Source organism: Schistocerca nitens, chromosome 6 (genome assembly GCF_023898315.1).
Source record: "Schistocerca nitens isolate TAMUIC-IGC-003100 chromosome 6, iqSchNite1.1, whole genome shotgun sequence".
Lineage (NCBI taxonomy): Eukaryota > Metazoa > Arthropoda > Insecta > Orthoptera > Acrididae > Schistocerca > Schistocerca nitens.
The window spans coordinates 7,449,170-7,476,097 of NC_064619.1; the positions used below are offsets into that span (position 1 = coordinate 7,449,170).

The following is a 26,928-nucleotide window of genomic DNA, read 5'->3' on the forward strand; positions in this document are numbered from 1 at the left end:
CTGAGTCGGTCGCGAACTGCCGGTCGGAGAAAGCCGAGTAGTGGACTCAGTTTTACGATCGCGTTCGAAAGAATACTGAACAGTAATTCGCATGTACGAAATTTCTCCAAGACGGAATCGTTCATGAAAATTGAAGTTTTAATCGACTTCCCATGGCATTATTTTATTACTATAATTCAATAATACTTTTCGACAAAGGATATAATAAACGAATAGCGGTATCTCTCAATCCATTATGCTTACGGGGCTCAGGAAAGCTCTATCTTTCCATTGTTAAGATAGCGCTTATAAATTACATGTTTTCTCAGAAAGCGTTTCAACTAGGAAGTTGAAATTTTTGCGGATTATTCATTGGAATACTGTCTACAACTTAATACAGGGAGTTTTAAAAATTTGAATTCAAGTGTTGTTGTTGTTGTTGTTGTTGTGGTCTTCAGTCCTGAGACTGGTTTGATGCAGCTCTCCATGCTACTCTATCCTGTGCAAGCTTCTTCATCTCCCAGTACCTACTGTAACCTACATCCTTCTGAATCTGCTTAGTGTATTGATCTCTTGGTCTCCCTCTACGATTTTTACCCTCCACGCTGCCCTCCAATGCTAAATTTGTGATCCCTTGATGCCTCAAAACATGTCCTACCAACCGATCCCTTCTTCTAGTCAAGTTGTGCCACAAACTTCTCTTCTCCCCAATCCTATTCAATACCTCCTCATTAGTTACGTGATCTACCCACCTTATCTTCAGCATTCTTCTGTAGCACCACATTTCAAAAGCTTCTATTCTCTTCTTGTCCAAACTGGTTATTGTCCATGTTTCACTTCCATACATGGCTACACTCCATACAAATACTTTCAGAAACGCCTTCCTGACACCTAAATCTATACTCGATGTTAACAAATTTCTCTTCTTGAGAAACGTTTTCCTTGCCATTGCCAGTCTACATTTTATATCCTCTCTACTTCGACCATCATCGGTTATTTTACTCCCTAAATAGCAAAACTCCTTTACTACTTTAAGTGTCTCATTTCCTAATCTAATTCCCTCAGCATCACCCGACTTAATTTGACTACATTCCATTATCCTCGTTTTGCTTTTGTTGATGTTCATCTTATATCCTCCTTTCAAGACACTGTCCATTCCGTTCAACTGCTCTTCCAAGTCCTTTGCTGTCTCTGACAGAATTACAATGTCATCGGCGAACCTCAAAGTTTTTACTTCTTCTCCATGAATTTTAATACCTACTCCGAATTTTTCTTTTGTTTCCTTTACTGCTTGCTCAATATACAGATTGAATAACATCGGGGAGAGGCTACAACCCTGTCTCACTCCTTTCCCAACCACTGCTTCCCTTTCATGCCCCTCGACTCTTATAACTGCCATCTGGTTTCTGTACAAATTGTAAATAGCCTTTCGCTCCCTGTATTTTACCCCTGCCACCTTCAGAATTGGAAAGAGAGTATTCCAGTCAACATTGTCAAAAGCTTTCTCTAAGTCTACAAATGCTAGAAACGTAGGTTTGCCTTTTCTTAATCTTTCTTCCAAGATAAGTCGTAAGGTCAGTATTGCCTCACGTGTTCCAACATTTCTACGGAATCCAAACTGATCTTCCCCGAGGTCGGCTTCAACCAGTTTTTCCATTCGTCTGTAAAGAATTCGCGTTAGTATTTTGCAGCTGTGCCTTATTAAACTGATAGTTCGGTAATTTTCACATCTGTCAACACCTGCTTTCTTTGGGATTGGAATTATTATATTCTTCTTGAAGTCTGAGGGTATTTCGCCTGTCTCATACATCGTGCTCACCAGATGGTAGAGTTTTGTCATGACTGGCTCTCCCGAGGCCATCAGTAGTTCTAGTGGAATGTTGTCTACTCCCGGGGCCTTGTTTCGACTCAGGTCTTTCAGTGCTCTGTCAAACTCTTCACGCAGTATCTTATCTCCCATTTCATCTTCATTTACATCCTCTTCCATTTCCATAATATTGTCCTCAAGTACATCTCCCTTGTATAAACCCTCTATATACTCCTTCCACCTTTCTACCTTCCCTTCTTTGCTTAGAACTGGGTTTCCATCTGAGCTCTTGATATTCATACAAGTGGTTCTCTTCTCTCCAAAGGTCTCTTTAATTTGCTGTAGGCAGTATCTATCTTACCCCTAGTGAGACAAGCCTCTACATCCTTACATTTGTCCTCTAGCCATCCCTGCTTAGCCATTTTGCACTTCCTGTCGATTTCATTTTTGAGACGTTTGTATTCCTTTTTGCCTGCTTCATTTACTGCATTTTTATATTTTCTCCTTTCATCAATTAAATTCAATATTTCTTCTGTTACCCAAGGATTTCTATTAGCCCTCGTCTTTTTACCTACTTGATCGTCTGCTGCCTTCACCACTTCATCCCTCAGAGCTACCCATTCTTCTTCTACTGTATTTCTTTCCCCCATTCCTGTCAATTGTTCCCTTATGCTCTCCGTGAAAATCTGTACAACCTCTGGTTCTTTCAGTTTATCCAGGTCCCATCTCCTTAAATTCCCACCTTTTTGCAGTTTCTTCAGTTTCAATCTGCAGTTCATAACCAATAGATTGTGGTCAGAATCCACATCTGCCCCAGGAAATGTCTTACAATTTAAAACCTGGTTCCTAAATCTCTGTCTTAACATTATATAATCTATCTGAAACCTGTCAGTATCTCCTGGCTTCTTCCATGTATACAGCCTCCTTTCATGATTCTTGAACCAAGTGTTAGCTATGATTAAGTTATGCTCTGTGCAAAATTCTACAAGGCGGCTTCCTCTTTCATTCCTTCCCCCCAATCCATATTCACCTACTATGTTTCCTTCTCTCCCTTTTCCTACTGACGAATTCCAGTCACCCATGACTATTAAATTTTCGTCTCCCTTCACTACCTGAATAATTTCTTTTATCTCGTCATAAATTTCATCTATTTCTTCATCATCTGCAGAGCTAGTTGGCATATAAACTTGTACTACTGTAGTAGGCATGGGCTTTGTGTCTATCTTGGCCACAATAATGCGTTCACTATGCTGTTTGTAGTAGCTAACCCGCACTCCTATTTTTTTATTCATTATTAAACCTACTCCTGCATTACCCCTGTTTGATTTTGTATTTATAACCCTGTAATCACCTGACCAAAAGTCTTGTTCCTCCTGCCACCGAACTTCACTAATTCCCAATATATCTAACTTTAACCTATCCATTTCCCTTTTCAAATTTTCTAACCTACCTGCCCGATTAAGTGATCTGACATTCCACGCTCCGATCCGTAGAATGCCAGTTTTCTTTCTCCTGATAACGACATCCTCTTGAGTAGTCCCCGCCCGGAGATCCGAATGGGGGACTATTTTACCTCCGGAATATTTTACCCAAGAGGACGCCATCATCATTTAATCATACAGTAGAGCTGCATGTCCTCGGGAAAAATTACGGCTGTAGTTTCCCCTTGCTTTCAGCCGTTCGCAGTACCAGCACAGCAAGGCCGTTTTGGTTAATGTTACAAGGCCAGATCAGTCAATCATCCAGACTGTTGCCCCTGCAACTACTGAAAAGGCTGCTGCCCCTCTTCAGGAACCACATGTTTGTCTGGCCTCTCAACAGATACCCCTCCGTTGTGGTTGCACCTACGGTACGGCCATCTGTATCGCTGAGGCACGCAAGCCTCCCCACCAACGGCAAGGTCCATGGTTCATGGGGGGGAGGATACAAGTGTTATAGATTAATTTTTTCTATTGTAATGAAAATTCACTACTTTTGTGCCTTTTTGTTTATAAATTCAAAAACTACATGTTTTTGGAAAAATGCTGCATTAACTTGCGGAGAAGGAACTGTGTAACGCGTCCTGAAAATCTGAGGCAAATTGCTTAGATAGATCCTGAGAAAACATGTAATTTGTATGAAAAAATAAAACTTTTGGGAATCGAGTGACGAAGTTTGGATTACCTTTCTAGTGGCTCTGAGCACTATGGGACTCAACATCTTAGGTCATAGGTCCCCTAGAACTTAGAACTACTTAAACCTAACTAACCTAAGGACATCACACACACCCATGCCCGAGGCAGGATTCGAACCTGCGACCGTAGCAGTCCCGCGGTTCCGGACTCCAGCGCCAGAACCGCTAGACCACCGCGGCCGGCACCTTTCTAGTGCATTCCAGGTCTATAGGACGGATTACTCATCTTCAGCAAACTTTTCCTCCAGATTCCTCTTTGTCCTCCACCTGTTTACTCCGGCTTGCGTTTCTAGGCTATTTACAGCCTGTCAGCAGTCCGAAGACGTTCCTTGTCTAAAGCAAGGAACGTTCATACCATGTTGAAACCTATCTCCATTCACATATTCCGAAATACTTTACACCTTACAACATTGCCACCATTGAGAGAAGCAACAGCATCACACACAACAAAGTGAAGTGTTTCTATACCAGCAAACACAGTCTTGGAGATTCTTGGCCATATAACACTATTTACACTTTCATTGGGGTTTTGAATTTTTCCACGAACACACTTTTCCAACAGTTCAAGTGCTGCTAAGTCTCTGAAAATAGGTTTTCTATCATCTCCATTACCGCATCAGACAGACTATGCTTATGAGTGTACACTTCACCAGTTAGCAATCCATAGTTGTATTTACACCAACTGTTTTCTCCTTTGGGACACAAGTAATGATGGGGACTTCCATCGGTTGAAAAAATATGAAAAAAAAATAGCTCAGCATCATCATCATCATCATAGAGCTTCAGTTCTTGAATATGTTTGAAACTTTTAAAATCACCGTATCACCGTCACCACCATAATTCACATATCGCACTTTATTACATGCAACAGAACGTTGAAATATACTAGCAACACCAGCCACTTTTATTCCTCCACTATTTCCACTATAGTTAGCTGTCTTTCACGTGTCTCTTTATTTTTTGCGGACACCTACAATGTTTAGATATTACTACTACATCTAAAACTTCCACTGTACACATGCTGGTGGCAGATACTACACCATAAAGACATGTGCTCCCGTTTATGCCAGGTACCATCGAATGCTCTAGACAAACGCCTGTTACCATTATTTCCTACTATTGCGTCTTCCACAGTTTTCTTCATAGATTCTATATAGGCACCTTCTACTTTACACCCTATAAAGCTGTTATACACTGAAGAGCCAAAGAAACTGGTACAACTGCCTATTATCGCGTAGAACCCCCGCGAGCACACAGAAGCGCCTCAACACGACGTCGCATGGACTCAACTAATGTCTGACGTAGTGCTGGAGGGAACTGACACCATGAATCCTGCAGGGCTGTCCATAAATCCGTAAGAGTACGAGGGGGTGGAGATGTCTTCTGAACAGCACGTTGCAAGGCATCCCAGATATGCTCAATAATGTTCATGTCTGGGTAGTTTGGTGGCCAGCGGAAGTGTTTAAACTCAGAAGAGTGTTCCTGGAGCCACTCTGTAGCAATTCTGGACGTGTGAGTTGTCGCAGTGTCCTGCAGGAATTGCACAAGCCCGTCGGAATGCACAATGGACATGAATGGGTGCAAGTAATCAGACAGGATGCTTAAGTATGTGTCACCTGTCAGAGTCGTATCTAGACGTATCAGGGGTCCCATATCACTCCAACTGCACATCATTACAGGGCCTCCACCAGCTTGAACGGTCCCCTGCTGACATGAAGGGTTCATGGATTCATGAGGTTGTCTCCATACCCGAACACGTCCGTCCGCTCTATAAAATATGAAACGAGACTCGGCCGACCAGGCATTACGTTTCCAGTCATCAACAGTGCAAAGTCGGTGTTGACGGACCCAGGCGAGGCGTATAGCTTTGTGCCACGCAATCATCAAGGGTATACGAGTGGGCCTTTGCCTCCTAAAACCCATATCGATGATGCTTCGTTGAACGTTTCGCACGCTGACACTTGTTGATGGCCCAACATTGAAATCTGCAGCAATTTGCGGAAGTGTTGCACTTCTGTCACGTTGAATGATTCTCATCAGTCATCGTTGCCGTCCTTGCAGGATCTTTTTCCGGCCGCAGCGATGTCGCAGATTTGATGTTTTATCGGATTCCTGATATTCACGGTACATTCGTGAAATGGTCGTACGGGGAAAGTCCCCACTTCATCGCTACCTCGGAGATGCTGTGTCCTATCGCTCGTGCGCCGACTGTAACACCACGTTCACACTCACTTAAATATTGATAACTTGGCATTGTAGCAGCAGTAACCGATCTAACAACTGCGCCATACACTTGTTGCCTTATACAGGCATTGCCCACCGCAGCGGCGTATCTGCCTGTTTACATCTCTCTCTATTTGAATACGAACGCCTATACCAGTTTCTCTGGCGCTTCATTGTAGTTCGTAAACTTGGTTGGCGGATTTCGAAGATTCATCATGCCACAGAAAACTTCACCTGCAGTACCACCTTACCAATTTTACGCAAGGGATGAACAAACGTAATGTTGTGCTCATAGATTTTGCTACCTTTTTCTTCATTTGGAGTTACTGCAACACTGTTCCAAAAGATCGTCATGTATGAACACTTACCGCACTTCAGGGGAAGCGGAAAAACTTTCACTGGTAAGTCCTACGTGATTTTTTATAGAGTGTTCCGGATGGACTTCACTACACTGAATAAATGTTACACAGTTTGCAAAAATTCCGGCGAGAACTGACATACCAGGTATTTCATTCATATCCGATTCGCCCGTAAGACATTCATTCCTTCCTCAGTGAAGTACTTTCTTTCTCACTTTCATTACAGTGGGCAGGTATACCAGCGAGGTTAGGTTCACGCACTTGGTTATCGTCTTTATTGTTTACGGTAATAACACCTACCTTTGGCTTTCCAACATTTCTCCTTTTCTTAAAAGCCTTCAGTGGATTTCTAGTCACTTTACATTTATCCATGATTAGCCTTCAATAAAACAGAGACTTCAATGAACAGAATTCACTACAAATATTTTCATGATTACATAAGAGTAACACACGGCAATCGAGCGATCGATATATATCGCGCTATCACAGGTTAGTCCGAACATTTATTTTGTAACACTTACTTTCTCTCACATCACTAAAATGTATATGATGAACATGTAAATTCGTGAGTACAATATTTGACAGCAGTTTAACAGCGCCAGAGTGGGTCACGCCCATGCAGAGCATATTTTAAAAATATTTTAAAAACAGTTGTAGTATTCTGAACTGAATAAATTATGTACCATTTGAAAGGGAAAGTCTGTAGATTTTTAAAATGCAAAAAAGTAAAAATTGAACCTTTCTTGATTTTGAGCCTTTCTGGAGCCCCTTAATGAACTGAGCCCAACCGGTCATTGAGTAGTACCACAGTCCGATCCGCGAACGATGGCAGTTGGCGCATGTCGAGGCACCCCAGACCGAGGCACAGATGGGGATTGTATTGTTGGCGATCCCAAACAACTGCGGTACGCGCTTGTACAAAGCGTATATCCCGCAAATTTATGTCTCGCTTGCTTCCGCAGAATTTATCAATTACCACCACAATTCCCAACAAATGGAATAGAAATCACTAAACAGCTCGCCACGATCACGTTTAATGCTCGTATTAGCTACGGAATTAACAGAAGAACGCTCACAATAATACTGAACGCTCATTGGCTTTCGGAGAATCCGTGTCGGAAGTGCGCAGAGCAAACCTAAACTCGACTGCCGTCATTCGTGACGCCAACTATAGTGATGAAACAGTCTGTGGCGTCGTAAACAGGAGAGCAAGTAGTGCAGTAGAATGACTCTGGACCTTGCCGGCCGGAGTGGCCTAGCGGTTCTAGGCGCTACAGTCTGGAACCGCTCGACAGCTACGGTCGCAGGTTCGAATCCTGCCTCGGGCATGGATGTGTGTGATGTCCTTGGGTTAGTTAAGTTTAAGTAGCTCTAAGTTCTAGGGGACTGATGACCTCAGAAGTTAAGTCCCATAGTGCTCAGAGCCATTTGAACCATTTAACTCTGGACCTATATGTCAGACGAAAAAGAAATGTTTATTATTGTTTTGTAACCTAGTAATTTTACGTAAATTCCTTGAAGTTTTAATGTGTGTTCGTTTTCCGGAGTTATCGAGATATCGGAAGTAATAAAAATAAAGGAACTACATTTATGGAATCTTTTAATCGATTGTGTAGTATCCACAAGTATCCACCCCGACCATTGCAGAAGGTACGTCAATTAAGAGAGCAATCATTTCACCTAACGGGGCGGGCTGTATAGGCGGTCTCTATACTCCCGGAACGCATATTAGGAGCGGGGGAAGAACGTCAGGCTGTTCCACAACTAAGGTTAACGTTCGAGCAAGTCACGGACATTTCGCCAACGGGCTGCATCGCGTCTTCCGCGTCGCATAGTAAATCCGTTGCGCCGCCGTGTAGGCTGCAACAACCAGATCTTTGGTTCTGACTTCTCGAACTCTCTTTCGATGCCTGCGGAATCGCGGACGATACCTTGCATTTCGTCACCACCGTGGGCGCATTGGACTCGCAAACTTCACTTGTACTAGCTGACGTGGTGCAAGCCATTTTCAGATGAATTTGGAAGATGTACTGAACATGGACAAATGTGTCCTTCGCCAACAAGTACTGGATTTTATGGGATATCAAATAACCCCGGAAGAAATTAAGCCCTTTGCAGTCTAAGTTAGACTCGTTGCAGGTGGTACCGCTTCTAGAACCATGTATGTGGCTGAGGTACTATGAATCATTGCTAGTCATTTTCTTCCCTGTTACATCCGAAAATTAGCGAAGGGAAATGATTGCTTTTGTTCCTCTATGTGGGTCCTAATCTGTCTGATCTTGTCGTTACGCTAGATGTCCCCTTGAGGCAGCAGAAACGTAATGCTGTCTGACCAAATGGTTCAAATGGCTCTGAGCACTATGGGACTTAACTTCTGACGTCATCAGTCTCCTAGAACTAAGAACTACTTAAACCTAACTAACCTAAGGACATCACACACATACATGCCCGAGGCAGGATTCGAACCTGTGTCCGTAGCAGTCGCGCGGTTCCAGACTGTAGCGCGTAGAACCGCTCGGCCATTCCGCCTGGCTGTCTGGACCAAATACTGATTTCTTAAACTTTCTCAATTTTGTTTCGCGAAAGCAGCGACTAACGACTAATCCCCCCCCCCCCCCCCCCAAAGATCCTGTTTAAATTCAAGTGACGTTTCCATCATAACACTCTAGTACTGTCCGCCCCCGGTAGCTGAGTGCTTGCCGACACGGTAGCTCAGCGTGTTCGGTCAGAGGGTTAGCTGCCCTCTGTAATAAAAAAAAAAAAAACTGAGTTAATCGATCAACAATGAACTTAAACGGATGTCTTACGACGTGCGCCCCGGGCAGATACAACGAACGAAGTGAACAAAATGAGACTTGCCGGCACGGTAACTCACCGTGTTTGGTCAGAGGGCTACCTGCCCTCTGTAATAAAAAAACTGAGTTAATAGATCAACAACGAACTGAAATGGGTGTCTTTCGACGTCCGCCCCGAGCAGATACAATTCTAAGGGCCCGGGTTCGATTCCCGGCTGGGTCGGAGATTTTCTCCGCTCAGGGACTGGGTGTTGCGTTGTCCTAATCATAATCATTTCATCCCCATCGACGCGCAAGTCGCCGAAGTGGCGTCAAATCGAAAGACTTGCACCAGGCGAGCGGTCTACCCGACGGGAGGCCCTCGTCACACGACATTTCATTTTTTTCACTCTAGTACTAACCGAACTGACCAGAAACAAACGTACAATCTGTTAACCCGACCTCGTAAGAGTGGTTGAAACTTCTCATAATTAGAGACTGGAAGGAGCGAGCTGTATCTGCTTTGAAGAAACTTTTAATAGCCAATATCGCATTTAGTGTTATTTATTCCTTGTCGACCGGTTTCAACAGTTGAGACTGCCATCGTCTGATCTGCCAAGTGATGCATTTACATATGGAACATTTACAGTCATCTTTATATGTGTCATTACAAATGAGGAAATTGACATTCTACATTTCCGTACCTTCAAAAACCTGTTATACTTTCTATTCCATTACGGCTTTATCACATATGCCGTGAAGTGGATTTGTGGACACACGTTCACTATATTTGTTTGTTGATGGCGAAAAAAATGTCCTTAATTTTTGGCACTTTCTTAATGAATGATATTATGCAGTTGTCCGGAATCACAAATACAGACAATTTTTCTCTGCTTTTCTTTATAGTGTTTTTCTTAACCCACCCCGGAGTTGATGTGTTACTGCAGTGAGCAGTTGATCCACGCATTTGCCACTCTTAGTACCGATTATTCTCTGATCAGTCAAGTATTCTTCTTGGTTTCTTTTTATAGAAATACCCTTGTCACATTGATATGTTTTGTAGCTCTACTATTGCTCGTTCCTTGTTTTTTTCTAAACAAGTAGTTTAAAATGTAACAGTTCATTCACTTTTTCATAAATTAAATAAACTCTAGTGTTTCATACACATGTAACTATAGTTTGTTTGCTGTGCAAAATTCATCAAAAATGGTTCAAATGGCTCTGAGCACTATGGGACTCAACTGCTGAGGTCATTAGTCCCCTAGAACTTAGAACTAGTTAAACCTAACTAACCTAAGGACATCACAAACATCCATGCCCGGGGCAGGATTCGAACCTGCGACCGTAGCGGTCTTGCGGTTCCAGACTGCAGCGCCTTTAACCGCACGGCCACCTCGGCCGGCCAAAATTCATCGAAGGATCTCTCTTACTTAGGAAGAAAAGTGTACCTATAGCAACAAATGCAGCCAGTAGTAAGTGAAAAAATGATGAAATTTCACATGTAAAAAAATGTATTTTGTTACGTTTTTGAGATTCCAATACTATGAGTATGAATCCTGAATCCTTCCTGATCATGCTTTCAAAGTTTTACGAATTTATTTGTAAAATTATAGACAGTGGAAATTAAAACGTGCTGTGGTGCCTCTCCTTCTCCAAGTCGGCCCGTTTGACGTCCTACCCCCCCCCCCCTTTCATGTTGTAGGAAACGAGTTCTGTAATGGAAAGAAAGGTATTTCGGACCCACGTCCACACAGTTTCTTCTGTTCGTTGAGCAATGTCTCCTGAAAGTACCGCCGCATCTTTCTGTTACTCTTTCAACTTTCAAGTGCGACACCGCTGCACTTCTTGGTAAATGCACAAGGCGGTAACCCACACAGCGCAGAGGAACCTTGACGGAGATGCGGGCCAGTCTTCAGTGTGTCTGGCGCTCGGCTCCCCCGCATTCCGCTCCTCTGACGGGCCCTCGACACCCGCCACTCGGGCGTCAGCGACCTCTTAAGTGAAGCCTGTTGACGCGGCGGGCACCGTTGTCCCGTCTGCAGGCTAGCGGCCGGCGAACACCGCGTGTCGAAGCGAACGATTTGCGGCGCTCATTGTCAGCAGCATCTCAACTGCTGGTACTCTAAACTACCGGCCTTGCCTCCGGGCTTGGCTGCGAACGGCTTCCACGAAGCGCCGCAAGGAAGTCAGCTTAGACAATCTGTCCATAAAGCTTATCGCAGTGGGCGTTTCTTCAGCACTTTGCTTCCAATGCCTCAGTTTTAAGACCTCGCACACGTTTTACGACACTCTTACGTTTAACGAGATTATATTGAAGCCTTAAGAGCTATATTCTGCCTTTGGATTACCACGGACGTATCGGTTACCGGTATTCTTATGAGGTCAGCCTCTGTTCTGTTCTTCAGATGTCACGGCATAGCCACACTCTACACGTCGCTGTGAGATTACAAGTGGACTCGCTACCCCCACTTCTGTACCCAACGAATCACAGCAGAATATGTGGTTGGTGGTACTTTGTTTATTCGTGTCTCTGATTTCCTTTATTAGCATAATTAGGTGACAAACACGGCACTGTCCGAATATTCATTTTGCCAATTTTCTATTAGCAATGAAAACAAAACAAAAATCTATGTTTGCAGAGAAGTATAGAAAAAATTCATTTCCGTGTTTTCCTGAAAACTCCTTTGAAACTATGAAACAGTCGTACAAAGAAATATGTACAAATGTGTAGGTACAGTATCCAAGTTAAGAGACGTGATTAGAGACAATTACTGTTCGCTGAACGCAGTTGCTCCGCGTTCAACACGATTTTGTAAACGCCACTGTGACAACGCCTTTGATAGCTCTTGCGCTTTTCTGTTGAAGGGTGTCAAAAGCGTTGACAGATGCAGGCATTTCCTTAATTTGAGTCGAGTGTATTTGTAGGAGAGAATAAATGTATTTAAAAAAACTTTTACGCTTCTCAGTGTTTATAATGTCATATCTCTTGAACTATATGTCGTACATTGATGTACTTTTGTAGGTACATTCAGCGGCATATGTGGATACTGTCTGTGATATATGTTTCGAATAGAGCCAGTAACAAAGGAGTAATAAATTTAAATGGCAAGCATGATGCAGCAGTTTTTGATGCATCTCTGTGTTTATGACATCATATCTCCTGACCCGTGTGTCATACATTCAGCGGCATAAATGGATACTGCCTGCAAAATGTGTTGAGAACAGAGTTAGTATAAAATAAGAAAAAAATTAAACGTCATGCGCAATGCGCCAGTTTTTCATGCATCTCAGTGTTTATGACGTCATATCTCTTGAACTATGTATGATACCATGATATAGCGTTTAGCGACATATGTGGATACTTTCTGCGAATACATATAGTAACACAGAAGTGAAACGTATAAACGTCATGTATGATGCCGCAATTTTTCACGCTACTCATTCTTTATGACATCGTATATTCTGAAATATGCTAGGAGGTGATTCTTAGCCCCACAGCGATTGTTGCCTGACAGTAAAGGACATGTGTACCAAATTTTGTTGAAATCGCTCTAGTGGTTTAGGAGGATATGTGGAACACACAAGCCGGCCGTTTTCGCCGAGCGCTTCTAGGCGCTTCAGTCTGGAACCGCGGGACCACTACGGTCGCAAGTTCGAATCCTGCCTCGGGCATGGATGTGTGTGATGTCCTTAGGTTAGTTAGGTTTAAGTAGTTCTAAGTTCTAGGGGACTGATGACCTCAGATGTTAAGTCCCATAGTTCTTAGAGCCATTTGAACCATTTGGAACATACATACACACACACACACACACACACATCCATTTTTATTATATTTGTGTATTTTGTCTTCGTGTCTCCACTGTAACGGAGACTGAAGAGTATTCACAGATTCCACTCAAATCAATCCTTAGTAAAAATCATTTTTTGGTGAGATTTTAGTGGTATCTTTCCGACTGCCTTTCAGATGAGATTTTTCAGTATTTCTGGAAGTACTGAATTTTTCATTTCAACCTGCATCTTTTGACCCATGGCGTCATCAAATTGGCGGATATAAACTACACTTCGAAATCCTGTGTGAGTGAAATTCGCGCCATAACGAGAATTGTGGGTATTGTCAGTGCTTGCCGCAATGGTAACCGAAGTTAAGCGTCGTCGGGTTAGGCTAGAAATTTGGTGGGTCACCGTCCAGGTTTGCCGGGTGCAGTGGCCAATTGAGGAACTACCTGACTGAGGAGTAACGGCACCGGTCGCAAAAACTGACAACGGCCGGGAGAGCGGTGTGCTCACCACGTGCCCCTCCATACCCACATCCGGTGATGCCTCGGGGCTGAGGATCACACGGTGGCCGGTCGGTAAAGTTTGGCCTTCAAGGCCTGCTTGGACTGTGTTTGTTTGTTTGTTCAGTGCTTGATTTATGGCGGTACACATCGGAACGCCTCTGACGAAGGAAAAAAAAAATCAGAACCGTAGATTCTGAGATGTGGTGCGATAGAACTTTTGCTGCGGTAGAAGCTATGTAAATCAAATGTTGTATTCACACTTTTAAATTGCTCAGAAAAGCGTTAAAGTAACGCTGAAAGGTATCTGAATTTCAAAAACACCCACTGGAACATCGCAGTACCAGAACCTCTTTTTTTACAGCCGGCCGCGGTGGTCTAGCGGTTCTAGGCGCTCAGTCAGGAACCGCGCGACTGCTACGGTCGCAGGTTCCAATCCTGCCTCGGGCATGGATGTGTGTGATGTCCTTCGGTTAGTTAGGTTTAAGTAGTTCTAAGTTCTAGGGGACTTATGACCACAGATGTTGAGTCCCATAGTGCTCAGAGCCATTTGAATCTTTTTTTACAAATCAAGCATTGGATATGTTCATAACACACACGTATATGTAATTCAGTGTAAAGTGTATGGCATACGGTACTTCCTACTGTACCACTTATCAAGGGTTCTTCCTGCTCGATTTGCATGTGGAGTGCGAAGAATGACTGCTTCAGTGCCTGTGGGCGCCGCAGTTAGTCTAATATTTCCTTCGCGGCACTTGCGGCAGCGATACTTAAGAGATAGTAATATATTCTTACATTCCTGAATTAGTACTATTTCTTGAAACTTAACATGTTGGCTTTCACAGAATACCTGGCGTCTGTCCTGGAACGTTTGCCAGTTCAGGTTTCTCTGCATCTCAGTGGGTCAAACAAACATGTAACCATTCGTGCTTCTCGCGTCTTTGTATTTGTTCAGTATCCCCTGTTGGCCTCATTTGCCATGAGTTCCACACACTTGAGCACTACTCTAGAATGGGTTGCTTTGCAAGCAACCTTCTTTGTAAACTGCTTTTTCCCAGCATCCTACCAATGAAATGAAGTGTCACCTCCTCCACCTACGTTTTTGTGATCGTTTCATTTCATATCCCTACAAATTATTACTCACGGGGCGGCTGGTCCCGGCGGAGGTTCGAGTCCTCGCTTGGCCATGGGTGTGTGTGTTTGTCCTTGGGATAATGTAGGTTAAGTAGTGTGTCAGCTTAGGGACTGGTGACCTTAGCAGTTAAGTCCCATAAGATTTCACACACATTTGAACATTTTTATTACTCACGGGTATTTATATGAGTCGATTGATTCCAGGTGCGATTCATTGATTCCAAAGTCAGTGCATGCTACATTTTTGCGTATGTAGAGTGAAAAATGTCACATTTCGGAACACCTGGAGGAAGCTGCCAGTCCCTGCGCTACTTATAATTCACAGCAAGATTGGGCGGAATCTATGTCCACTTTTTTTCCAGACAGTATTTCAATATAGATAACTGCAACAAGTATGAGGTTACTACTAATACTGCTGCCAGGTCATTAATACGAAACATGAACAGCAAGGGTCACAAGACGCTTTCCTCAGGTACGCCTGAGATGCCGACTCCCGTTCAAGGTTAACAGCCAGAGACCCCTCCCTAAAAAGAAATCCTCAGTTGCCTGTTAGATCTACAAAATGTTATATCACTATGTTTGCCTCATATAGATCTGCTATTATGGCGCAAAAAATAGCGTAGTTCCATGTAATAAAATAAAGTTGATGGGCCCACCTGCATCCCAGTCATAAATGAAGTTTTATCTATCTCTCTTTGCGCACTTAAATTTCGTCTTCGCGACCCCTACAGGAGCGGTACGTGACCTTTGGGGCTTTGTTATTTCCTTTAAAGAAAAAAAAAAGCCTTATGATATCGGTTCCACATCTAATTTCCTTGAGAAACATTTGTACGCAACAAATAAACCTTACAGAATTTGCTAATTTTTAGGTTACGAAACAATTTTTAGCGAAAGATAATGTTTCCTGTAGGTAACTGAAATGCCACTTCAACAGAGACTGACATGAGGTTAAGTTACGATCGCTACATATATAGGCCCTAAAGTCAAAGAAATTTTTAGTAAATTATAGTAAAGCAATTTGTTATTTTTATCGTCTAAATTGATAAAAACTGACAAACAGCCTTATATAAGCAGCCCTTCGGTCCGTTACCGGTACTTAAACATTCGTCCTGTGGACCTGTACCCCGCGATACTTAGCTTTGTTGTCCCCGAAACTCTGATTATTATCAGTATTTGACAATTAATTACTGTGACCACACGTATGCTGACACTTCTACAGTTTCAGATGCACGAAATCTAAACTTCTGATTAACTATTCCATAATCTTCCTTTTTTTCATAGTGTTTCAATCCTCACGAACGGTTAGTAACTGAGCGATAAATAACAGCACAGTACAAAGAGAGAAAAATACATATCAAAGGCATTAGTATAATTTTAAGAAATTCATTTGGTGACAATACAGTTGTTCCTCCCTACTAATGTTACTATTATTTTAAGCATGTGCTGATAACTACATTTTTCTATTTCAGAATGTTAACCTTGGATATAACAAAAATAGAAGGGTCTTTTAATGTACAAAATGCAAAGAACAACAGTGCAGAACTAAAGGATGTGAAACCATTACTGCCACAGGTAATGTGCAACACTACATTAAAGATATATGCTACTTACTGTAATTTTATTTGAGATTTATTTCTCTCGTGTGAAATAAAAGATAAACTTGTTAACTATAATTGGTAGAAAACCTTTGTCTAAATATTGAAGTTGGTCAGAAGTAAAATGTAAATTCAGTCTTTTGTGTAAAATAAGGCAACCACTGGTAATTAAACTCTGATGTGGGAGCAATGTGTGAGCCACTTACTGACAGATCCAAGTCCTAATAATATAGAGCAAATGATGTATGGTACTCAAATCATGACCACAAACAAATGAAAACATTTTACACAGTGCAAAGTTGGTTGAAAAGTATCTGAGAAACTCCTCTTACAGTACCAGTACCAGCCCTTGGAATATCCTTTTTTATAAAATAAAAAAAGTTAACAGCTGGCCAATCAGAACACATTGTCATCATTCAGACTTTTATTCCTGGAAATGGGGTGATAAACCATTTGAGCTTTATATATACTGTGTGTGCGTGGGGGGGGGGGGGGGGGGGGAGCTCTATATTTATTTGATTGGTGCCAGAATACAAATTTAAAGGACCATTTTTGTGGCCTCAGTCAAAACTAAGAAATTTTCTATCACTGTATTAATCACCTCTTTTGCCTCTAGCAATGATTATGTAATGTGAAGAATGGTAAGCTGATCTGGTTTAGCTGTGCATGTTAAACTGTATGTCTTTCTATAACTGGGTGAGTGAAGGGCAAGTCATTACTCATGTCAATGTGTGAACAGGCCTCCTTTTACCATGTTCTGCAATAATATGTTCCACATGATGCTTCATCCAGATCTTGTAACTTCAATAGCTTTGCTGTCTTGTGTGAATGCCAGCTTTGTCATCATAAAATGGTAAAAATATTTAATATTTTAATGGTCTTTGGAAAGTATTAATAAATTGGCACATTTTCATGCTTACCTCTTGATGCTTCCTTTGCATAAGCATATAGTGAAAAGAGATCTTCTGCTCATGCAAATTTATGCACTTTTTTTAAGTAGTAGTTTTATTTAAGAGGCAGCTGCATTTTTACAGCATCAAAGGCCATTTGTCACATCATAATTACCACAGTTCTGACTTTTCTACTCATTATCCTGTTAACTTCTTGCCGCATAGCGTCTTTTATTCCCTCGATCTGTTTTTTCCTTAGTCTACTTCATTTTCTTTCCTTCACGTAAGTACTTCTCTATTGGAGCACCATACAGCTTTTTTTTTTTTAAATGCCCATTCTTCTTTTAATTTCTGTCATCCTAATTGTATCTCACAGTCACCGTACAACATTGTTTCCAAAATCCATTTTCTATACTGCTTAGTGTTGATTTCAATTTTGTGCTCCTGATCCATCTCCACAAATTACTGAAACATATTGATATTTTACTTTTTTTTTTTTTTTTTTTTTTTTTTTTGATGTCATCATTTCATAAGATGAATTTTAGTTGCCTTATTGTAACTTTACTGTTCTCATTTTCTGCAGCATATCATTTTCACCTGTTCCCCCTTTCCCCCTCCTTCCCTGCTCTGAATTCCTGAACATTGATAATATAATCTCCAGTCCCTATCTTGTATATTCTTCTACAGTGCTTCTAAGTAAGACAGCCATTTGACTACTCTTTCTAGATCAGTGCCGAAGAACCACTAATATGCATTTTTCGAATAATGTTAGTGGAAGACAACAACTTTGCCTGAACTCCTTATTTACAGGGAAAAATGTAAAGCTCTTCTTAACCTGATTTTTGGCTTGAGAAATGCAGTAGAAGTGATCTGAAAACTCTGTGCAAGTCAATTTTATTTATATTAATACAAATAATACGAGAGTAAAGGAGACCACTCACTGAATAGTAGAAGCATTTGAGCTGACAGGCATCCATAAAAAACGAAAACTTTGCTAGCTTTCAGAGCACTCCTTCTATGTGCTTGAGTACACATACATAACCCTGAGATGCAAACCTGTGCAGCTAAATTGTATCGGCTGAAAACATAATCCAGGAGTGAGCCTACAAAACGACTCTGAAGGAGTGCCCCCCCCCCTTCCCCAATCATAACCCAATATCATCCCAGACTGGAGCAACTGAGCTATATCCATCACCTGGGTGTCGACTGTCTATCATCATGCTTGGAAATGACATCCTACCCATGATTCTTCTCAACCTTCTTAAAGTGGTATTCCACCTTCCACCCAACCTAAACAACACCCTGGTACATTCCACTCCTAACCCCTTTCCACAGAGGTCAAGACCCAGGTGCAAGACCTGCCTGATTCATCCATCCCTCACATACTACACCAGTCCTGTCAGAGGCTTATCATCTCCCATCAGAGGCAGTCCACCTATGAATGCAGCCACATTGTATACCAGTTCTGCTACAATTGCTGTGCAGCATTTTACATGGGCATGGCCACTAAAGAGCTGCCCACCAGAATGGAGGGCCACGGCCAAACAGTGGCCAAGAGCAGACTTGACCACCCAAGTGCTCGAGTTCATGGCAGTTTTACAGCCAGTGCCATCTGGTATCTTCCTGCCAGTAACAGCTTTACTGATCTCTGTGAATGGGAGTTATCATTGTAACACCTCTTTTTCTCCAGTAATCCTCCTGGCCACAGTGTCCACTAATTCACTGCACTCACTCTTTCAATAGTCCTTCCTCTCTCCTATTCCCCACTCTAAATCTGCACCTCCATGACTTCATTGCAATCCTGCTCCAAGTGACCTTTCTGGCTCTGGTGCTTATGACTGTTGCATTGCCATGCCCTGCACTGGCTGCTTCTCTCATCTGCACCCCAATCTAATACACCTGCTGCCTCCCTTTGAGCTGCCAGCTACACCTCCTTAAGCTCTCCATCTGCTTTCCATCCTTCAGTAATTGGTATCCACCCCTACATTATATTCATTCTAACACTAAAATAAGAACAAAAAAAGCCATGCACCACAAAGGAATTATCCAAATGGGGTGGAAATTGGTAGATGTGATGTACATGTACAGACAAACAAATGAGTACAATTTCAGAAAAAAATACTTGATTTATTCAAGAGAAGGAGGTTCACAAATTGAGCAAGTCAATAACATGTGGTCCACCTCTGGCCCTTATGCCAGCAGTTATTCGACTTGCCATTGATTGACAGAATTGTTGGATGTCCTTGTGAAGCATGTTGTGCCAAATTCTATCCAATTAGTGTCTCAGATTGTTAAAATCATGAGATGGTTGGACGGCCCTGTCCATAATGTTCCAAATGTTTTCAGTTAGGGAGAGATCCAGCAGCTGTATAGGCCAAGTTAGAGTTTGTCAAGCTTTGATACAAGTGGCAGAAACTCTTGCCATGTGCAGGTGTCATTGTTGTTGTTGTTGTTGTGGTCTTCAGTCCTGAGACTGGTTTGATTCAGCTCTCCATGCTACTCTATCCTGTGCAAGCTTCTTCATCTCCCAATACGTACTGCAGCCTACATCCTTCTGAATCTGTTTAGTGTATTCATCTCTTGGTTTCCCTCTACGATTTTTACCCTCCACGCTGCCCTCCAACACTAAATTGGTGATCCCTTGATGCCTCAGAACATGTCCTACCAACCAATCCCTTCTTCTTGTCAAGTTGTGCCACAAACTCCTCTTCTCCCCAATCCTATTCAATACTTCCTCATTAGTTACGTGATCTACCCATCTAATTTTCAGCATTCTTCTGTAGCACCACATTTCAAAAGCTTCTATTCTCTTCTTGTCCAAACTATTTATGTCCATGTTTCACTTCCATACACGACTACACTCCATACAAATACTTTCAGAAACGACTTCCTGACACTTAAATCTATACTTGATGTTAACAAATTTCTCTTCTTCAGAAACGCTTTCCTTGCCATTGCCAGTCTACATTTTATATCCTCTCTACTTCGACCATCATCAGTTACTTTGCTCCCCAAATAGCAAAACTCCTTTACTACTTTAAGTGTCTCATTTCTTAATCTAATTCCCTCAGCATTGCCCGACTTAATTCGACTACATTCCATTATCCTCGTTTTGCTTTTGTTGATGTTCATCTTATATCCTCTCTTCAAGACACTGTCCATTCCGTTCAACTGCTCTTCCAAGTCCTTTGCTGTCTCTGACAGAATTACAATGTCATCGGTGAACCTCAAAGTTTTTGTTTCTTCTCCATGAATTTTAATACCTACTCTGTATTTTTCTTTTGTTTCCTTTACTGCTTGCTCAATATACAGATTGAATAACATCGGGGAGAGGCTACAACCCTGTCTCACTCCTTTCCCAACCACTGCTTCCCTTTCATGTCATTATCTTACTGAAATGTAAGCCCAGGATGACTTGCCGTGAAGAGCAACAAAATAGGGTGTATATAGTTGTCAACATACTGCTGTGCTGTAAGGGTGCTGCAGATGACAACTAAAAGGTTCCTGCTATGAAAAGAAATAGCACCCCAGACCATCACTCCTGGCTGTCCGGCTGTATGGTGGGCGACAGTCACCTTGGCATCCCACTGCTACCCTGGTCCTCTCCAATCGCATCTTCAGCCTGGAATCTCATCGACTAGAGTAGTATTGTCTTCAGTGGTGAGACCTGCTTTGAACAGAGCTCTGATGGTGAGCAAAGACATGTCAGGAGACGTCCCAGACAGCAGTGGGATACCAGCCTGTCACCCACCAGATGGGCTGACAACCATGGGTAATGGTGGTCAGAGGGGGGGGGGGGTGCCATTTTTTTCACAGCAGGACTCTTTCAGGTATCACCTTCAGCATCCTTACAGCACCTTGGTACATTGACAATGTTCTATGCTCTGTTTTGTTGCCCATCATAGCAAGCCTTCCTTGGTTTACATTGAAGCAAGTTAACAACCCCTCGCAGATGGTGAGAATTTCTACTGCCTGTCTTTGTGCTTGCCGACTACTACCTTGGCCAGCAAGGTCATCGGATCTCTCCCCAATTGAGAAAGTTTGGAGCATTATGTGCAGGGCTCTCCTTCCAGCTTGGAATTTTGACAATGTAAAGTGTCAGTTGGACAGAATTTGGCACGATATCCCTCAGAAGGACGTCCAACAACTCTGTCAACCAATGCTAAGCTGTACAACTGCTTGCATAAGGGACAGAGATGGCCCAATGCATTACTGGTTGTTTAATTTGTGAGGCTCCTGCTCTTGAATAAATCATTCAGTTTTTCTGAAATTGTAATCATTTGTTTGTGTGCATCACTTCTAATGATTTCCAATCAATTTGGATAATTCTTTGGGGTAGTTTTTTATTTTATTTTATTATTATTATTATTTTAGAGTGTACATTCCGCCAGAACTTTCTGTACCATATTTGACTTAAGTTATCTGTGTGCACTGTGCAACTAAATTAAAGAGTCACTTTTAGAAATCCCCTGTCTGTCTTCTATTGCAAAAGAGAAGTTTGAAATTTGGCTCAAAAGTGCCTACAACTTCCCTCTGTAATGGTGCAAAAGCATGGTGCCCTCGATGTCTTTTGACCAATGGAAAAAAAAGGGGGGTGGGGGGCAGAACTCAGAAGCTCATGTGAAGTGTAAGTAAGGTGTGTTAATGATATCACACTGGCAACAATTGCAACACAATTCTGTCCAGCGCCACCCTGTATTTGTCACACGATGGGAAGGTCGTCACACCACCTCTTACCCACATTTCACTCCCTCTTTAGATGCCTCTGCAATGGAGGTCAAATTGTGATGTCCAGCTTTGAAATCATGTGGTTTTATTATGGATGGCAGAGGAAAACATTTTAGACACATCATCAGTTAGAATCAATACTAAAGGACCTCAGAGGTGGCATAATTGTGACAGTGAGACCACCTCTTTGCATGGGGGCATTTCTTCACACAATTTTCGTGTTCAAAAACATCAGACTACAGTACAATGAGCAACAGAATGATGTCCTTGACAATCTTTGAGACTTGCAGCTCCCTATATACAATTTAACATTCTCTAAGAGCATGGTGGGCCTGTAACAGTGTTGAACATCATCACACTCCTTTGGAGTGTAGTGTGACTAATTTTTGCTCTTCTGTGCATGGTAGCACCACTAGGGACTGTTCAAAACCATTCAACGAAATTTGAATGTGATCTGAAGCAGCAAAGACCATTTCTGCTTTTTCAGCCTCCTATTTAGCGCCCTCCTGTGTCCTGATAACAGGGGGTGTGACAGTGACACATGCGCAAATAAAATGCCAAAGAGTCCCTCTAAGACCTCCCCAGTTCAGCAACACCCTCAGCAGCACCCGCGCACCTTTGTTGAGTACTTTAAAATGTACCTGTACAGAGACAACCCATGATGAATTCTTAGATGCTTGCTGGCAGGCAACCTCTTAGATGTTCCTCAGGCTCCACATCTCCACAAGCATGCGCTAGAGCACCAGCATAGCACCACTCAGCTGAAGAGTGCCAAATTTCGTCAAATAGTTTTGAATGGTCCCTAATGATTCCATCCTGTACACCAGAGCAAAAGTTGTTGTCATGCTACACTCCAAAGGAGTATGATGACATTCATTGGGGTTGAAGTCTGACACTGTTATTAGAGGAGACTTCAGTCATCCAAGGGGTGTCAGCAGTGTCAAAGGTTGTCAAGAACATCGTCCTGTTGCTCACCACACTGTGAACCATTGTTTCTGACTATGAAATGTGTGTGAATCAGCACCTCAGGTGAAGGAGTGCTTTTATTGATGTTCTTTATGTGATCCCTTGAGGTTTCTTCATGTTGATTCTGAGCGGGGGTGTGTCTTGGCACCCAAAAAAAAAAAAAAAAAAAAAAAAAAAAAAAAAAAAAAAAAAAAAAATCAACTGGTAATCACGGTTCTGACATCCATTGCAGAGATGTCAAAAGAGGGGGTGAAATGTGGGTGAGAGGTAGTGCGAGAACCTATCCATCATGATAAATGTCCATTGTGGTGTTTGGCAGAATTGTGGTGAAATTGATGTCAGTGTGACATTATTAACCCATCTCACATCTCAAATGAACTTCTCAGCTCTGACCTTTATCAGCATGTGTCAACACTTTGCTGTTTGAAGCACCAAGCTGGTGATATTTGAGAGTACCATGCTTTTACAAAATTACAGGTGCAGACTGCAGACACCTTTGAGTGTAATTTAAAACTTCTGCATTACAATAAGTGACAATTATGGGGTTTTGTCAAAGTGACCATTTAATTGTGTTGCACAATGTATGAACTACTCATAGCATTATTGTATTTTGAACATGTCATATAGTTTCTTTATTATGTACAGTTTATCAATTGGTATGCTATAATACATTTTTTGTTGCTTAATTAATAAATACATATAGCTCATTAACATATTCAGTGTTGGTTTTTCTGTTAGTTGTTGAAGAATAATCATATTACCCTGATATGATATCCAATCTTAAAACCTCTATAATTTATAACTATGTTCTGTCTCTGGCTTTTTTTGTATATATAGAGCCTATGTCTGCAGGTTTACACTCTGATGGCAATAGTTCTCAATATAGGCATCCACTTAACAAATTAGGTACTTCCTGTAATTCTACTACAGTTTCATAGTTGTAAAGCTTTACACGTATGTCATAGACCTGGGTATTTATTTTTCTTCCTTCTCTTAAAACAATAACAGTATTTAAATTGCAAATTGGGGCAAATGAACTGCAAATTAATTTCTTTGATTCTGTGAATTAACATTTTCACCTTTTTTTTGGCAGATAATCATTACAGGCCTCTGTTGCCTATTGTTATTTGATCTTGGAATGATGATCTCCTTCACAAGGATGACTCCAACTTTGTATGAGAAGTTGTCAGTTGATGTAATAGATGCTTCTTGGCTTGGTAAGTCCTTATGCACATTTTTTGTTTTAAATACATAGCTGAGGTGAGCAAAAATTTAATTTAAATACCTTAATTAAAAAAAAGATTGTGACAATTTTTCAATATCTTATTAATACATCAATAAAAACACACACACACACACACACACACACAGAGAGAGAGGGAGAGGGAGAGAGTAGGGGGGGGGGGGTGATGAGAATGAGAAGAAGAAGACGAAAAAGCATTTCTGTCATTGGATAAATAGACAGCCTCCAAAAAAAGAAAATAATGTCAATACCTGCTGACTGTTACTGATTTTGTCAGTCAGTGTTAAATTGTACAATTGCACCTCAGTGCCTTGATTTCAATGACCCATTCCTTGTACTACTATTGTAATTATTATACTGCTGTAATTATTATAATTTTTGATGTCATTTTAGGTTGTGTGTTTTGATAATCCATGACTTGATTTTTCACAACACTATAGTCTGAGACCTTCACAAAAAAATAAACCTTACACTTGAAACTCTGTGCTTGACAGTTGTACCAACAAATGTAATAATGATACAAACAAAACCTCCTAGATAAAAATTTCCATGTAACCAAGGGAAGACAATACAACCAAAGCTTCTTCAATACTTTGTGATGAGACTCTCATTATGTTCTGTCCTAGTATTCTATATTTTATCATTTTCTGCCACACTTCCCTTACCAAAATGCCAGTACTCATGTTGTGGTCCAGTGAACACACTCTTCCATACTTCTTTTTTTGTTTATTTCTATCCATGGTGCTAGATGATATGTTATCATTCAGACTGGTCATAGCTATAAGTTAGTTTTGCTGTTTTATTGATTAGTTTGTTGATTTGGGGGAGAGGACTAAACAGCGAGGTCATCGGTACCATCAGATGAGGGAAGGATGGGGCAGGAAATCAGCCATGCTCTTTCAAAGGAATGATCCTGGCATATGCCCGAAGCAATTTAGGGAAATCACAGAACACCTAAATCAGGATGGACTTTACTTGCCTCTGTCTCTGAGACTAGTGATGAACACAAGGTGGATTTTCAGAGACGATGCTATTGTGCCCTTTTACTCACTGCTCCCAAGTAGCTCTGGTTAAGTAGGAAGTGAGGAAATTTCGAACACCTGCTTTCCACCATATCTGGGTAGCACTGCTTCTTTGAATCCCACATATACAGTGAGACATCTGTTTCATTTTAGGCACTTTTTGATATGATTCAACATATGCCCCAATACCGCTGATCGACTCAGACTTTGATTCCACTGTACTTCATTCACATCTTCAGAAGGACATCACACAATTAACTGAGTATCTTCTATGATGGAGAAATATATTATTAACACTTGTGAGATAGGCCCATTTCTCACTCGGGCCCATATCTCCGGAGGTCATATTTCCTGAACTATGTGTCATCTAATGATTTAATTTTGCAGATAAATTCATTAGTATATTTGGATAGTGTCTGCAAAATTTGGTGTGAATAGAGTCAGTAGTAAAGAAGTAATAAATTAAAACATCATGCCTGTGAGACTCACATATGTTTCACCAGATCTTTTCATTAATCCGCCGGAAGGATTCAATCCAGGTCTTGCGAGCCTCTCTGAATACCAAAAGCAGTGTGCAAACATGCATTACTATTTGGGTAGATTTACTTTTGGCCTTTCATCATTATAATAATCTTTGTGGTATCATTTTAAATGAACTTGGAAATGTCGCATTGCTCCACCTGTGGTTCTGGACTGACCACAAAAGCTACTTACAGCACATTTTTGGTCCTTCAGACTTTCAAAAAACTACCAAACATTTTATTTATGTTTTATCTTACTGAACTTGATTAACTAAGGGACACAAAAACAACAGTGTTCTTAGCCCTCTGTTGCCAACACTGAAACTGAGTTTATCCCTCCCTGTCACTCTAATAAAGCCAACCAGTACCCTTAAAGAGCAGTAGGAGATCCTTTACTGCTGGGAGCATTCAGTTTCTTAGGAATTAATGACCCAAATATTCTGTGTCTTTTGACCTCCAGTGCTTCCAGGTGGAAGATTAAGTGCAGTGCAGTTTCATCCCCCACACCACATAGTCTGAACTTGGGGGCGTCTTCCTGTACATTATGGTGACAAAAGTCATGGGATATCAAGATGCACGTACACAGATGGTGGTAATATTGGATACACAATGTACAAAGGGCAGTGCATTGACAGAGCTATCATTTGTATTCATGTGATTCATGTGAAAAGCTTTCTGATGTGATTATGGTCCTGTGACAGGAGTTAACGGACTTTGAGAACAGAATGGTAGTTGGAGCTAGATGCATAGGACATTCCTTTTCGGAAATCATTAGATAATTAGATATTCCATGGTCAACAGTGTCAAAAGTGGTCAAGAATAGCAAATTTCAGGCACTCCTCTCACCACGGACAACGCAGTGACGACCTTCGCTCAGTGACTGAGCAGCTGCGTTTGCATAGAGTTCAGCAGTGTTTGTGTACAGTTGTCAGTGCTAACAGACAAGCAACATTGCATGAAATAACTGCAGAAATCAATGTGGGACTTACGATTAATTTAGCCTGTAGAACACTGTGGCAAAATACAGCACAACATTACCTGCAGCACCGTTTGTAGGCTTGTGACCATATCGGTTGTCCCTAGATGACTGGAAAACCGTGGCCTGGGCAGATGAGTCCCCATTTCAGTTGCTAAGAGTTGATGATAGGGATTGAGTGTGGCATAGACCACACAAAGTTGTCAACAAGGCACTGTGCAACCTGGTGGTGGTTCCATAATGGTGATAGACTTGGTCCTG

At 41.7% G+C, this 26,928-nt stretch overlaps 1 protein-coding gene across 1 annotated transcript in view; it reads left to right on the forward strand.

The window, feature by feature from the left end:
• LOC126262764 (facilitated trehalose transporter Tret1-like) overlaps nucleotides 1-26,928 on the forward strand; it is a 268,316-nt gene that overhangs the window by 160,234 nt on the left and 81,154 nt on the right. The window contains exons 2-3 of the mRNA XM_049959577.1: nucleotides 16,196-16,298; nucleotides 23,999-24,122. Of these exons, the coding sequence (XP_049815534.1) occupies nucleotides 16,197-16,298; nucleotides 23,999-24,122 (226 nt within the window). The 5' untranslated portion in view covers nucleotide 16,196. The remainder of the gene's footprint in view (nucleotides 1-16,195; nucleotides 16,299-23,998; nucleotides 24,123-26,928) is intronic.